This window comes from Panicum virgatum, chromosome 9N, assembly GCF_016808335.1.
Source record: "Panicum virgatum strain AP13 chromosome 9N, P.virgatum_v5, whole genome shotgun sequence".
NCBI classification, from domain to species: domain Eukaryota; kingdom Viridiplantae; phylum Streptophyta; class Magnoliopsida; order Poales; family Poaceae; genus Panicum; species Panicum virgatum.
The window spans coordinates 452278-467409 of NC_053153.1; the positions used below are offsets into that span (position 1 = coordinate 452278).

The following is a 15132-nucleotide window of genomic DNA, read 5'->3' on the forward strand; positions in this document are numbered from 1 at the left end:
CTCAAGACAGTTGAGAACACATGAGCAGAACTACCCCACCCATGACTTGGAATTAGCCGCAGTAGTGCATTCCCTCAAGATTTGGAAACATTATCTGATTGGGAATAAGTGTGAAATCTACACGGATCACAAGAGCCTGAAGTACATTTTCACCCAGTCAGACCTCAACCTTAGACAGAGAAGATGGTTGGAGTTGATCAAAGACTATGATTTGGAAATTCATTACCACCCTGGAAAGGCTAATGTGGTGGCTGATGCGCTCAGTCGTAAAGCATATTGCCATCACTTAGTCACACAAGCCCCAGAGCTGAGTGAAGAAATGAGGAAGTTGAACCTAAGGGTGGTACGCCGCTCTTGCAACTATAACCTTAGTGTCCATCCCGTCTTGGATGACCAGATAAAGGAAGCTCAGATGTAGGATAAAAGATTGGTATGGATTAAAGGTCGCAACAGTGAAGGCAAAGCCCCAGATTTCAGAGTAGATAAAGATGGAGTCTTGTGGTTCAAGAAGAGATTATGTGTGCCTAAGCAAGGTCATTTCCGCAAGACCATCTTGGATGAAGCCCATAACTCAGCATATTCTATTCACCCCGGCGCTACGAAAATGTACCTGGACCTTAAGGAGAAGTATTGGTGGAATGGTATGAAGGGGGATATCGCTCGATTCGTCGCTCATTGTGATGTGTGCAAAAGAGTCAAGGCAGAGCATCAGAAGCCCAGTGGATTACTCCAGCCGTTGCCGATCCCAGTATGGAAGTGGGATGAAGTTAGTATGGATTTTATCACCGGTCTACCAAGAACCCAGAGCGGTCATGACTCAGTTTGGGTGATTGTTGACCGACTCACTAAAGTGGCACACTTCATCCCAGTGCGTACCACTTATGGAGGTGATAAATTAGCCAAATTATATATTGAGCGTATTGTGAAGTTGCATAGAGTACCTAAGAGGATTGTGTCAGATAGAGGCACCCAGTTCACTTCGAGATTCTGGAGCAGGTTACATGAAGCACTTGGTACAAAGTTGGACTTCAGTTCAGCCTATCATCCTCAGACTGATGGCCAGACTGAAAGAGTCAATCAGATCCTTGAAGACATGCTAAGAGCCTGTGTTCTTACTTATGGCAAAAATTGGGAAGACAGTTTGCCATATGTAGAGTTCTCTTACAACAACAGCTACCAGTCAAGCTTAAAGATGTCGCCGTTTGAAGCCCTCTACGGGAGGAAGTGTCGCACACCTCTCGTGTGGACCGAAGTCGGTGACCGCATTATTGAGGGCCCAGATTTTATTAAAGAAGCAGAAGACAAGATAGCAGAAATCAGAGAGAATCTAAAGGCAGCTCAATCCCGCCAGAAAAGTTATGCCGATAAAAGAAGACGTACTCTCAGCTTCGAAGTTGGAGACTATGTGTACCTTAAAGTTTCCCCAATTCGCGGCACACGCAGATTCCAGGTACGAGGAAAGTTGGCTCCACGTTATATTGGACCTTTCCCAATTATCAAGAAAGTGGGAGCGGTAGCCTATAAGCTTCAGTTGCACGCAGAGATGTCAGATGTACATGATGTATTCCATGTGTCCCAACTCAGAAAGTGCCTGCGAGTACCAGAAGAACAAGTGGCCCCAGAGACAAGCGACCTGCAGGATGATTTCAGATATCAAGAGGTACCAGTAAAGATTCTGGACACTGTGACGCGAAGAACTCGCAACTCAGAAGTCAAGATTTGCTGAGTTCAGTGGAGCAGGCATTCGGAAGCAGAAGCAACTTGGGAGAGAGAAGACGCGCTCCGAGCCGAGTTTTCCAGTCTCTTTAGTGGTGAAGCTGAATCTCGGGGACGAGATTCAACCTAAGTGGGGTAGGTTTGTAACATCCCAGTTTTCATCACGATTAAGGGAGAGTGTTGAAATTTATAATGCAAACTTCTAGAAGGTTCTATAAAAATAAGGATAAACCATGACATAATTTTGTTCACCATGACAAGGTTCTAGAATGTTCCACAAGAATCATAAGAAGACAAGAAGCTTGGATATTTTCTTGTCATGGTAAAATTTAGAATTTTCTAGAATTAGATATTTGTAGGGAACTTCCTAGAGTGTGACAAGTGTCACTCATCCAAGAGGGTATGGGTGCCTATATAAGGAGGGTGCCACCCCTTGCCATGCCATACTACTCCACTCCATCCCACACACATCCAAGGGCATGGTAGAAGTGAGCATAGGTAGAGTGTGCTAGGTGTGTGTTCCTTTGTTGCTTCAATAAGGTAAGCGTCTTTATAAGTGCTAGTCTCCCGGTTAAATTTAAGTACTTAGTGTATAAGTTGTGATCCATCGAAGGTTGGCTCTGCCACCCGGGATCACAAAAGGGTCTGGGCTTCATCGAAGGTTGGCTCTGCCACCCGGAAGCCAGCTTCATCTGTTGGTAGGCTCTGCCTCCCGAAAGCAAAAGGCGGCTCTGCCGTCAAAAGGACCCGGTACACTAAGTAACTAGAAGCTGACCGACTGTGAAGTGAGTTGATGTAGATCCTCAACTTAGTAGGGCCACCTCAATTTCCAACAATCACTAAAATAAAACTTATGTTACAATTAAACTAGTAACGTGAAATAATACTAACGTTATACGATGTATTACATAATTACTAGGCAAACTATTTTATACTCTTGCCTTGCGTTAGTACATTCCTTCCCTCCAGTAACCAGCATACGCATGCTTGCACCCACGACAAAAATCATCTCCTCTCCATAAAAGCCTCTCGAGTCACCGTACCATGCCATAATTCCCAGACAATCACGACAGCGCCCACCTCCTTTGCCATAACTTTATCATTCCCTGGAAGCCACAGAGTACCCACACCATTGACCTTGAAATGACCCGTCATGGCAGCACCCACCTCGCCATAAATCGGGGTCGCCACGCACAGTGCCGGCCGAGATTTTTCCCGCCGAACCGCCTCACCCGCTCGCTCTCGCTCGCGCACGCGCGACACGCCGGCCCCACGACGGGACTGCTCAGTGCCGCCGGCATCACGCCGTGCCGCCCACTCCCGCGTCCCCACCTCGCCCACTGTTCGCGTTGACGACGAGCTGCCGCAGCCCACGCCGTCGCCCGTCCTTGCGCGACGCCGCTGCTGCTCTCCTCGCCTATAAAAGGAGCAAGGCCGTGACGAGCCCCGTCACCAGCCAAGCACACCGAGCCGCTTCGCTCCGCCAGCTGAACCACTCCTCCCGAGCCCAGCTCACTCACGAGACAAAGCTCCAACAGTTGACCCTCTTCCTCGAGCTGTTCCGCGCCAAGGTGAGATGGCAGGCAGCTCCCCCGACCATTAACTCCACTAATAAAGGCCCAAAACACCCCTAGGCCGTGAGCACTTAATCCAAATCATTCTACCAATCAATATTGTAAACTCAATATCTCCTTCATATCAACTCCTTTTCACGAAACTCTTTTTCCTAAACTCTCCCCAAATCATATATTATCTATTCCTCCTATTTTCATCTCCATTTGAGCTTATTGCTTGCTTGTTTTTGTTTTCCGGTTGTGCCGTTCTCGCCCGTAGATCACGGAGTGACCGAGGAGGAGCCTGCCAAGGAGCCAGAAGACCCGTACCGCGAGCAGGAAGCCGCCGCCGCCGACGCGTACGCAAGCGAAGGCAAGTTTCATCGACCCCTACGTGAGCGGTTGCATCCATGTGAGGACGTTTAGCTGTAGCCTAGGTCTAGGATCGATTACATATACCCGTACTTGAGTGATTGAGTGTGCTCATGCATGCATCTGAGTAGTCATGCATATCCAGAACTGAGAATAGGATACGAAGGGATCCGGCTGAGACCAGGGCAGCTGGGTATGCTGGAGCCGGCGCTACCGTGGTGGTAGACTGGCAGGTGAGTGCTACCGTGGTGGTAGGCTCGAGTTGATATGTTGAGGGATGGTTGCTGCCCTGGTGAACCATAAGGACCGAGTTGTTTTGACATCTCACCTAGCTTACTTTAGTACGACCACAGGTTCCGGTATGGGCCGGACTTAGCCTAATCCCACTGGTTAGCCTGACGGTCGCAGGGATGGTTTACGGGTATAGACCATTGGGGTCAGGGCCCGAGGGTTGTGCGGCCGGGCTGGGGCGTGACCACGCCTGGGTGTCGGCTATGTCGGTTGTCCGTTCGGGCAGCCGAGCGTGTGGGTACAGTGTACGACCTCTGCAGAGTGTATAATCCATTCGAATGGTCCGTGCCCACGGTATGGGCAGGCTACGGTGTGGTCCTAACAGCTAGTGAGCTACCTATTGTGGGTTGTGTTGGGAAGGTGTTGCATACCATTAGTTGCATTGCTAATGCATTGTGCTCAATGTGCGTCGTGCATGTCATTTCCCCTCCCGTAGGGCGAGGTGGAGCTTGCTGAGTACTTTTGTACTCACCCCTGTTGATTTTTCTCCAGAGGATCCTGACTTTGTGCCAGAAGACTACGAGTAGATCGTGTCCGCACCCAAGCTGATCGAGTGGAGCCGTGATGGATGAAGAGCTAGTCCTGCATGTCGCTATGCTAGTTGTTATCCTATGGTTGTTCTGTGTAGCTTTGTGTTGTCACTTTACTCCTCATGTACGTGTTAAATAAAGCTCTGTATGACTCTGGACTACACTTGATGTAACATGTATTATGCCGGAGATCTTATTCAGTAATTAATACATGGTTTAGCCTTGATCTTCGGGTCGGGGCGCTTCATCCACAGATCTTGAATCGGCTCCCGCCATCGACTAACGCCGAGAGGAAGTCGAGGCCGATCCGCTCGCTATCCGACCGCAGCTCCCACAACCATCTCTGCACCTATGACGAAACGGGTCACGAGCACCGCCGCTCCACCGCATCGACGAAACAACGGCCGACGCAGACTCCTGTACAGGAGCCGGCGAAGCCGAACTCCACCTCCACGAGCTCGTTGGCGGCACCGGAGTGGAGCACCACCAAGGCGAGGAAGAACTCGAGAGAACTTTATTCCTTCGCTGCGCCGCCACCACAGCCGGACACCGAAACCTAGATATACTAGGATCTAAACTACACCGCACCGCCGAGAAGCACCGATCCCCTCCGCACCGCCGAGAAGCACCGATCCCCTTCACATCCAACGCCGGAACGGCCATCAGATGCGGAGAGGATCGGCGTCCTCGCCCGCGGGAGCACACGGGGACGCGACTGCCTCCTTTTCGCCTCTCCCAAACTGTAGCACCGAGAGAGTCGGAGAGATTAAATTCTTTCTTTTGTCTTTGATACGCTGGCAAGTGATACAAATACTAGAATTAGTTGCAGAGCAGAGGAGGCTGGCAGCAGTGGATGAATGCTAGAAACCAATGGGCCCGGCTTTTGTCTAGCCCAAAGGGCCGGGCCGGCGACGACCGAAAGGCAAGTTGCCGGCCTGCTTTGCTGGCCCACCAGCACTAGCCTCCTCGGGCGCAGGCAGATATGAGATGTTGAGATAGGGCCGAGACGAAACCAGAGGAAAAGGGATCTGTCTCAGGTCGGTACGGCAATGGATTCCGGCGCGGCGGTGGCGGGGGCGGGGGCGGGGGCGAGGGCGGCCGAGAAATTGTGCCGGAGGTGCAAGGTGAGCTACGATCCGTCGGGCAACACGCGCCTCTCCTGCAGGTTCCACCCCTCCTTGTTCGTCTGCCGCCGCCACGACGACCAGAAGAGGTTGGTATCGTATCTCCATAGTGGCTTGATGATGATTCCAGTTCTAGCAACTCCTTGTTCGAAATCGAATGAATTAAAATGAAAATCCGCTGCAGGTACTACGAGCTCCGCGACGGCGACCCCCCCTACGCCGCCAAGTTCTACGACTGCTGCGGCGCCGAGGACCCCGACGCTCCCGGATGCACCACCGACTTGCACCGCTCCTACGACGACGACGACTAAGCTCTGCTCTGCTCTGCTCGCTCCTCTTGTTTGTTTTGTTTCTCCAACAAATTTTCTCAGTAGTTTGTATATATAGTAGTGTGTCTCGCTCATCTAGCTGCTAGCAGAGGAACTGCTACTTCAGTAATAAATAAATAAATAAATAAATAAACAAATTGTGCTTGCTGGTGTTGACAACGCTGATTGCTTTGCACAAATTGACATAACAAGACTCCCACTTAATTGGTTTTGGTTCCTGACTAATGAGCTTAATTTAGCAGCGAGCGTGGCTAGGTAGGAGTTGGCTAGCATGGTGCCGAGCTTCACCTGAGGCGGCGTGGTGAGGTGCGTGTAGTCCTTGGCCACGGCCAGGCCCTTGGCGTCCACGTGTTGGAGTAATGGGCTTGGCCCATTTATTCTAAAGCAATAAAAGAATTTAAAGCCCACTATTAATGCTAGGGAATCAATGTTTAATTCCGTACCGGGAATTGAGGAGGATCTCAACCGACTTAAAAGGTGGACTTTTTGTACACCACTTGTGAAGCCGGTAAGAGGAGGACGGTGAACCACACGCGCGCTCGCTCGCCTCGCCGAGCCGGGCCGGGCCGGGCCGGGCCGGGCCGGGCCGTGCCGTGGCCGTGGCCGTGGCCGTGGCCGTGGCGCGGCCGGCGGCGCGGCGCGGTGTGATGTGATGGCTATTTTGCCGTTGACAGCAATTAATCGTGCGATTAAACGTGCAATTAAATCTGTAATTAATGGCCATAACCGCATCACCTAAATGACTCTGATGGTGTCCAGGTTCAACGAACCTGAGCACCTGAGTCACTATATAAGGAGTGCCATGCCCCTCATCCATCCTGCACCAGAGCACTGAGGCAACTCGGCTCCTCTCTTCTCCCTCTCCAGTTGCAACAACTGAGTTCCCCAACGCTAATCTCTGCGCGCACAGAATTAGCGTGAGCAGGCCTCCGAAACCTTGCTCGCCTTGAGATCCTGCACGGGATAGGCGGGCAATCAGGTTTTTGGGTAACGCTTTAGCGTGACTGCTCAAAAATACTAAGGCTTTGCCCGATTGTACGACTACTTCCTGGTGGACGAGCCGAACGACTACGTCGACATTCTGGTGGCCGTACGACTACGTCGACTTCATCTTGGTGACCGTTCGTGGGACTGCACTGCGAACTTCTTCCTGCACCGATTTAGTTCGACTACTTCGACTGAGGCCAACCGAGTAGATGTCTACTCCAGTTGGTAACAGCGCAGCCAATGCCTCCGGCAACGGCCCCGCTTTAGGGTACTCCCTGAAACTTTGGTTATTTATATTGTTTATGCTTATATGTGTGATAAGTATAAACATGTTCACATGTTTTCTTTTACTCCTTAAAGTCATAGAAATATTGCTAGTTTATACATTTAATTTTGGAATTAAAATATACCGAAAATTGCCTAGATTTCTAACAATCCAAAAACCTGATTGCGTTAATAGGCTTTCGGTATCTAGATTTGCTGCATCAATCAAACCATCACCTTTTGATGGTTCAAATTACAAACGTTGGCAAGAGCGGCTTATACTGTGGTTAACACTATCGAGAGTGATTCATGTGAAAGAGGGTAAGCCTGAACAATTCTCTCCAGAGGAAGGGAGTGCGTTCGATGAGGCTGATATCCTCTTTCGAGGCTTGATCATTAGTGTTCTCGGTGATAACCTGGTGGATTCTTATATCCGGCTGCCAACTGGCAAAGCTTTGTGGGATGCTCTTGAGGCTCAATATGGAGTATCTGACGCCGGGAGTGAGTTGTATATCATGGAGCAGTTCCTTGAGTACAGGATGGTCGAAGACCGTTCTGTAGTGGAACAGGCTCATGAAATACATACTCTGGCAAAAGATCTCAAAAATTGCAGCAAAGAGTCCCCATGTGTGTTACCCAATAAATTTGTGGCTGGAGGTATAATCTCTAAGCTGCCACCTTCTTGGAGGGACTTTGCTACTTCTCTAAAACATAAGAGACAGGAGTTCACAATAGATGGACTCATAGGGACTCTTGATGTTGAGGAGAAGGCGAGAGCAAAGGACATACGTGGGAAAGGAGTTGTTGGTGCTTCAAGTGCCAATCTTGTTCAGAAGAACAACTCCAACAAGAACAAGAAAAAGCCACCGCAGAACCAACCAAAGACTAAGAAGACAACCACTTTTAAGAAGAAGAAGAAGACGGGAGCTTGCTATGTGTGCGCTAGTACGGATCACTTTGCTGCAAAGTGTCCGAACCGCAAAGGCAACAACTCCGCCAACATGGTTATTAGCGAGCCTGAAGGAACTTCGGGGTACGGTAATTTATTACCTACTGTTCTTTCAGTCTTTGGTTCACCCGAGTGGTGGGTTGATACTGGTGCTAATATTCATGTTTGTGCTGATGCTTCTTTGTTCTCTTCTTACCAGACCGGCGGGACTTCCTCCTTGCTGATGGGGAACGGATCACATGCGCGTGTTCTTGGTGTTGGTACGGTAAATCTGAAGTTTACTTCGGGGAAGACCGTGCAGCTGAAGAACGTGCAGCATGTCCCCACCATCAAGAAGAATTTAGTCAGCGGCTCTCTACTGTGTAGAGATGGTTTCAAATTAGTCTTTGAGTCCAATAAATGTATCTTGTCTAAGTTTGGTACTTTTGTTGGAAAAGGTTATGAAAGCGGAGGTTTGTTCCGTCTTTCTTTGTCAGATGTTTGTAATAAAATTGCATACAATGTTATTAACGTTGATGAAACAAATGTTTGGCATTCGAGGCTTTGTCACGTTAATTTTGGTTGTATGATGCGCTTAGCTAATTTGAGCTTAATTCCAAAGTTCACTTTTGTCAAAAATTCTAAGTGTCATGTATGTGTTGAATCAAAACAAACTCGTAAGCCTCATAAGACCGCGGAGGCAAGGAGCTTGGCACCCTTAGAATTAATTCATTCCGATTTGTGCGAAATGAATGGAGTGTTGACAAAAGGTGGTAAAAAATATTTCATGACTTTGATTGATGATAGTACTAGATTTTGTTACATCTATTTGTTGAAGTCAAAAGATGAAGCTTTACACTACTTTAAAATCTATAAAGCTGAAGTAGAAAACCAACTTGAGAGAAAGATCAAAAGAGTTAGGTCAGATCGTGGTGGCGAGTATTTCTCAAATTTATTCACTTTATTTTGCGAGGAACATGGTATTATTCATGAGAGGACGCCTCCCTATTCACCTCAGTCAAATGGGGTTGCCGAAAGAAAGAACCGCACTCTAACGGATTTGGTTAACGCCATGTTAGATACAGCGGGACTTTCCAAGGAATGGTGGGGTGAGGCTATATTGACTGCATGTCATGTCCTAAACCGTGTTCCTACAAAGAATAAAGAGATAACTCCTTTCGAGGAATGGGAGAAGAAAAGGCCAACACTGTCATACTTACGTACATGGGGTTGTTTGGCAAAAGTGAGTGTGCCAATAACCAAGAAACGTAAGCTTGGACCTAAAACTGTGGATTGTATCTTTCTAGGTTATGCTATTCACAGCGTTGGATATAGATTTTTAATAGTGAAATCTGGAGTACCTGACATGCATGTTGGTACTATAATGGAGTCCAGAGATGCTACATTTTTTGAAAACATTTTTCCCATGAGAGATGAAACAAGTTCATCTAGGCAAGAGTTCATCAAGGATGATGGCTCTGCTGAGCCGATAGAACACAATGAACATACACTTGTAGAAAATCCTGAGGAGGATAACAATGATGCTCCGAGAAAGAGCAAGAGACAAAGGACTGTAAAGTCTTTTGGTGATGATTTCATTGTATACCTCATAGATGATACACCCAGAACCATTGAAGAGGCATATTCATCTCCTGATGCTGACTATTGGAAGGAAGCAGTAAGGAGTGAGATGGATTCTATTATGTCTAATGGAACCTGGGAGGTCGTTGAACGTCCTTATGGATGTAAACCGGTTGGATGCAAGTGGGTGTTCAAGAAAAAGCTTAGGCCAGATGGTACTATTGAAAAGTACAAGACTAGGCTTGTGGCCAAGGGTTATACACAAAAAGAAGGAGAAGATTTCTTTGACACTTATTCACCAGTTGCCCGATTGACCACAATTCGAGTGTTACTTTCCTTGGCAGCCTCTTATGGTCTTCTCGTTCATCAGATGGACGTTAAGACGGCTTTCCTCAATGGAGAGTTAGAAGAGGAGATCTATATGGATCAGCCGGATGGGTTTGTATCAAAGGGTCAAGAAGGAATGGTTTGTAAGTTGTTAAAATCTTTATATGGTCTCAAGCAAGCGCCTAAGCAGTGGCATGAAAAGTTTGATAGAACTTTGACCTCTGCCGGCTTTGTTGTGAACGAAGCTGACAGATGTGTGTACTATCGCTATGGTGGGGCTGAAGGAGTGATTTTGTGCTTGTATGTGGATGACATACTGATCTTTGGCACTAGTCTTAATGTGATTAAGGAAGTCAAAGAGTTTTTATCTCAAAATTTTGAGATGAAGGATCTGGGAGAAGCTGATGTTATCCTTAATATAAAGCTGGTAAAAGAGATCAATGGTGGGGTGATTCTTACACAGTCTCACTATGTGGAGAAGGTGTTAAGTCGCTTTGGTTATAGCGACTATAAACCTGTCTCAACACCATATGATGCCAGTTTAATTCTTAGAAAGAACAAAAGGATAATGCGAGATCAGCTGAGATATTCTCAGATCATTGGTTCATTAATGTATTTAGCGAGCGCTACAAGACCTGACATCTCGTTTGCTGTAAGCAAACTGAGCCGGTTTGTTTCAAACCCGGGAGATGATCATTGGAAGGGTCTTGAAAGAGTAATGCGCTATCTGAAGGGGACAATGAACTATGGAATTCACTACACCGGGTACCCAAGGGTACTAGAAGGGTATAGTGATTCAAATTGGATTTCTGATGCTGATGAGATAAAGGCCACAAGTGGATATGTGTTTACACTTGGTGGTGGAGCTGTTTCCTGGAAGTCTTGCAAGCAGACCATCTTAACGAGGTCAACTATGGAAGCAGAACTCACAACATTAGATACCGCCACTGTTGAGGCTGAGTGGCTTCGTGAGCTCCTTATGGACTTGCCGATAGTTGAAAAACCGTTACCGGCAATCCTAATGAACTGTGACAATCAAACGGTAATTGTCAAGGTGAATAGTTCAAAGGATAACATGAAGTCATCTAGACATGTGAAAAGGCGGTTGAAATCTGTCAGAAAATTGAGAAACTCCGGAGTTATAGCCCTGGACTATGTTCAGACGGCTAAAAATCTGGCAGATCAGTTTACAAAGGGTCTTTCACGAAATGTGATAGACAATGCATCTATGGAATTGGGCTTGAGACCCACGTGAGTCATTCTATAGTGGAAACCTGTCCTATGTGATCGGAGATCCCGTGAATTAGGATGGTGAAACAAACTAAAGTCTGACTGTGAGAAGAGAACCTTTGTGAAAATGGCTCATTCCGTGTATAAGGTGCATTTCTCTTCTAATCTGTATGGCAGGTTGGTCTATACCTTAATGTGTGCTAGGTGGTTTCTTTTAAACAAATGAGTTGTTTTCTTGAAACAAAGATGTTGTCCTACAGAACATCTGAAAGGAACACACCTATATGAGTTTGACCACTGGTCATGGTCTATGAGAATTGGGTATTCTCTAGAAACTCATGAAGGGCCTGGAGTATGACTCATAAGCTCCAAACCGCGGGGATGCTTTTGCAGCCTAGTACCAGTGTAGGGCTCTGGTCAAACTTGTTTGCACAAAACTGGCAATTCAAGGCATAGTCCATTGCACAGTTGTGAATAAGTGTAGCCTTTGTCCTAGATGGAAGTTCAACTTAACAGTCTCTGTCGAATACTGGTATATCAAAGAGAGAATGATGGTATTTCTAGTGTGGCTTGAATTTCTTGGTGGGGATTGTTGGAGTAATGGGCTTGGCCCATTTATTCTAAAGCAATAAAAGAATTTAAAGCCCACTATTAATGCTAGGGAATCAATGTTTAATTCCGTACCGGGAATTGAGGAGGATCTCAACCGACTTAAAAGGTGGACTTCTTGTACACCACTTGTGAAGCCGGTAAGAGGAGGACGGTGAACCACACGCGCGCGCGCGCTCGCTCGCCTCGCCGGGCCGGGCCGGGCCGGGCCGGGCCGGGCCGTGGCCGTGGCCGTGGCCGTGGCCGTGGCCGAGGCCGAGGCCGAGCCGAGGCGAGGCGAGGCGCGGCGCGGCCGGCCGGCGGGGCGGGGCGGGGCGGCGCGGCGCGGCGCGGGGCGGCGCGGCGCGGCGCGGCGCGGCGCGGTGTGATGTGATGGCTATTTTGCCGTTGACAGCAATTAATCGTGCGATTAAACGTGCAATTAAATCTGTAATTAATGGCCATAACCGCATCACCTAAATGACTCTGATGGTGTCCAGGTTCAACGAACCTGAGCACCTGAGTCACTATATAAGGAGTGCCATGCCCCTCATCCATCCTGCACCAGAGCACTGAGGCAACTCGGCTCCTCTCTTCTCCCTCTCCAGTTGCAACAACTGAGTTCCCCAACGCTAATCTCTGCGCGCACAGAATTAGCGTGAGCAGGCCTCCGAAACCTTGCTCGCCTTGAGATCCTGCACGGGATAGGCGGGCAATCAGGTTTTTGGGTAACGCTTTAGCGTGACTGCTCAAAAATACTAAGGCTTTGCCCGATTGTACGACTACTTCCTGGTGGACGAGCCGAACGACTACGTCGACATTCTGGTGGCCGTACGACTACGTCGACTTCATCTTGGTGACCGTTCGTGGGACTGCACTGCGAACTTCTTCCTGCACCGATTTAGTTCGACTACTTCGACTGAGGCCAACCGAGTAGATGTCTACTCCAGTTGGTAACAGCGCAGCCAATGCCTCCGGCAACGGCCCCGCTTTAGGGTACTCCCTGAAACTTTGGTTATTTATATTGTTTATGCTTATATGTGTGATAAGTATAAACATGTTCACATGTTTTCTTTTACTCCTTAAAGTCATAGAAATATTGCTAGTTTATACATTTAATTTTGGAATTAAAATATACCGAAAATTGCCTAGATTTCTAACACCACGTACCTGACGTTGCCCACGCTGCTGAGCACCCGCCTCTGAGCCTCCCTGACCAGGTCCATGAACTTGCCCTGCCGACGGCGGCGTGCGGCGGGAGGCGCCGCGAGCGCAGGACGGCGTGGGCGAAGGGCATCCCGGGGCCGACGCCCAGCACGTTGTGGAGGTCGATGCCCCGGTGCAGCGGCTCGCGGGCCTCCTCCCACCGGAGCTCCGGGGAGAGGCGGAGGATGCGCGGCGAGGGCGCGCACTCGGGCGGCACGTCCCAGCTGCCGCCGCTCGTGGCGCCCATGTTGGACTGCCCCGCCAGGAGGAACGACACCAGCAGCGTCCGGTTGCCGGCCGACGAGGAGGAGGACGACGAAGACGAGCAGGAGCAGCCGCCGCGCTGCCATTGGTTGCAGTTGCCGTTGCCGTTGCCTTGAGACCAGATTCAGGACCGCCACCCGTCCTGGTTGCAGTTGTATGGATCGGATGAAATGTAAAGGCATGGGCTTGCCGACTACATTAAATACCGTCGGATCGGATCTACTATTGGTACGCTACGCTAGTAGGAGTACTCCTATTTTTTATTTTTATTTTGTCTGTGTGGGCTCAGCTGCTTGCTGGCCTAGTGCCCTAGCAGTAGCACTGTAGTCTCTAGCCGATGGCCGATCGCCCACATTTGCTTGCTTTGCCTGCCGCTTTGCAGGCTCCCACTCATTTTGGAGTAGTAGAGTTCCAGTAGTACCACTAGCGTCTACGCTACCGTTTACATACACCCTGTTCTCCAGCACCAGCCAACAATATTTTTCTCTCACACCACTCCAGCAGCAACTTCCAGCCACCAGCCAGCCAGCAGTGTTTTCTCTCACACTACTCCAACAGCAACCTCCAGCACCAGCACAGCGAACAGAGTGATAGTGTATAAATACTACTCGATAGATAACCGTGTAGAATGATTACCTATGTAAAACAGTGTAGAATTGTTTCGTACGTTAAAAAACCGTTTAAATGGTCATGTATACCGAGTTTTTTTTTTTGCTAAACTATAAGTGACCGACCGTTCATCATCGTTTAATGTTAGGCTAACAGTGGCACTAGACAAGGAAAACAAATACTAGTAAAAGGGAATGGCCGCGGGCCGATTTAAAGAACCAACCAAAGCCCGTCTAAGCATCTAAACGGGCCGACGGCCTGGGCAACTTCCTGCTCTGCCCTGGCAAGGAAAAACGAGCCGACCAACCATACCCTTCTCAAACTACTTTGCGTAATTTATTATATTTCTCTGTCCCTTTATTTATTGGGAGGGTATGGGACATGGTTTCACTTCCCGTCCGGTATCCGCCGGAAACCGGAAAAATTTCCCGTTCCCGGAACTATCCGAGATTGGAAACCGCCTGAATTTCCCGGAAAATTTCGCCCAAATTTAAAAAATTTAAAATTTTTTGTATGAACGGTAACCGCTGCATCCCGAGCGGGAATCGTCGTTTCCCGACCGGTTTCCGTTGATTTTGACCGGGAAATGCCGTCGGCCGAGGGGAAAATTAAAAATTTTGGCAACATTTCCCCGTAATTTTGTAAATAGCATTGCACAAAGTATATATCAAGCATTTATATATCATTGACAGGGAGATAAACATATAAATAGAAGTTCATATACATATAAATGTTGTGTTCGCATGAGTAGTCCATAAATCACAACAATAGTCCATCCAAACTTCATATCCATAGTCCATACAAATCATCAAATACACATCATGTTATTTGTATGTATCATGCGGAATAATGTGTACTATGGAGCATGGACTTTGGTTATGTATTTGATGATTTGTATGAACTAGTGTGTATGAACTTCTATTTATATACATTATCTCTGTGTCAATGATATACAATTGCTCGATGTATATTTTGTGCAATGCTTTTTACAAAATTAGGGGGAAATGTTGCTAAAAAATTTTATTTTCACCGCAGCCGACGACATTTTTCGGTCAAATTCAACGGTGCTATATGACTTGTATTTGTAAGGCGCTATATGTGTAAAACATATGCTGTGACATGTCTATATATGTGTGTGACATGTATATATGTATCTTATATATGTTTGTGCCATGTCATGTATTCAATTTGCACTGAAATGCTGCCAAAATTTTCATTGTTCGTACTAACTAT

General features: G+C 47.8%; 2 protein-coding genes across 2 annotated transcripts; one reads left to right on the forward strand and one right to left on the reverse strand.

Annotated features, from left to right (window-relative positions):
• Positions 1-5466: 5466 nt before the first annotated feature.
• LOC120687454 lies at positions 5467-6074 on the forward strand. Its single transcript, XM_039969453.1, has 2 exons — positions 5467-5675; positions 5771-6074. The coding sequence occupies exons 1-2, from the start codon at positions 5512-5514 to the stop codon at positions 5895-5897; spliced, it is 291 nt and encodes a 96-aa protein (XP_039825387.1). The 5' UTR covers positions 5467-5511; the 3' UTR covers positions 5898-6074.
• Positions 5971-13414, reverse strand: LOC120693037 (the record flags this gene model as incomplete). Its single annotated transcript, XM_039976439.1, has 2 exons — positions 5971-6279; positions 12996-13414. Coding segments are annotated over 2 exons (681 nt in total), but the record flags the coding sequence as incomplete, so codon positions are not given.
• Between the last annotated feature and the right edge of the window lie 1718 nt (positions 13415-15132).

What these genes read in the sequence shown, in the direction of transcription:
- LOC120687454 (XM_039969453.1), top strand. Translation starts at nt 5,512, where the DNA reads ATGGATTCCGGCGCGGCGGTGGCGGGGGCGGGGGCGGGGGCGAGGGCG. An exon ending in CGCCACGACGACCAGAAGAG is followed by an intron (nt 5,676 to 5,770) that starts GTTGGTATCGTA and finishes AATCCGCTGCAG; the next exon opens with GTACTACGAGCTCCGCGACG.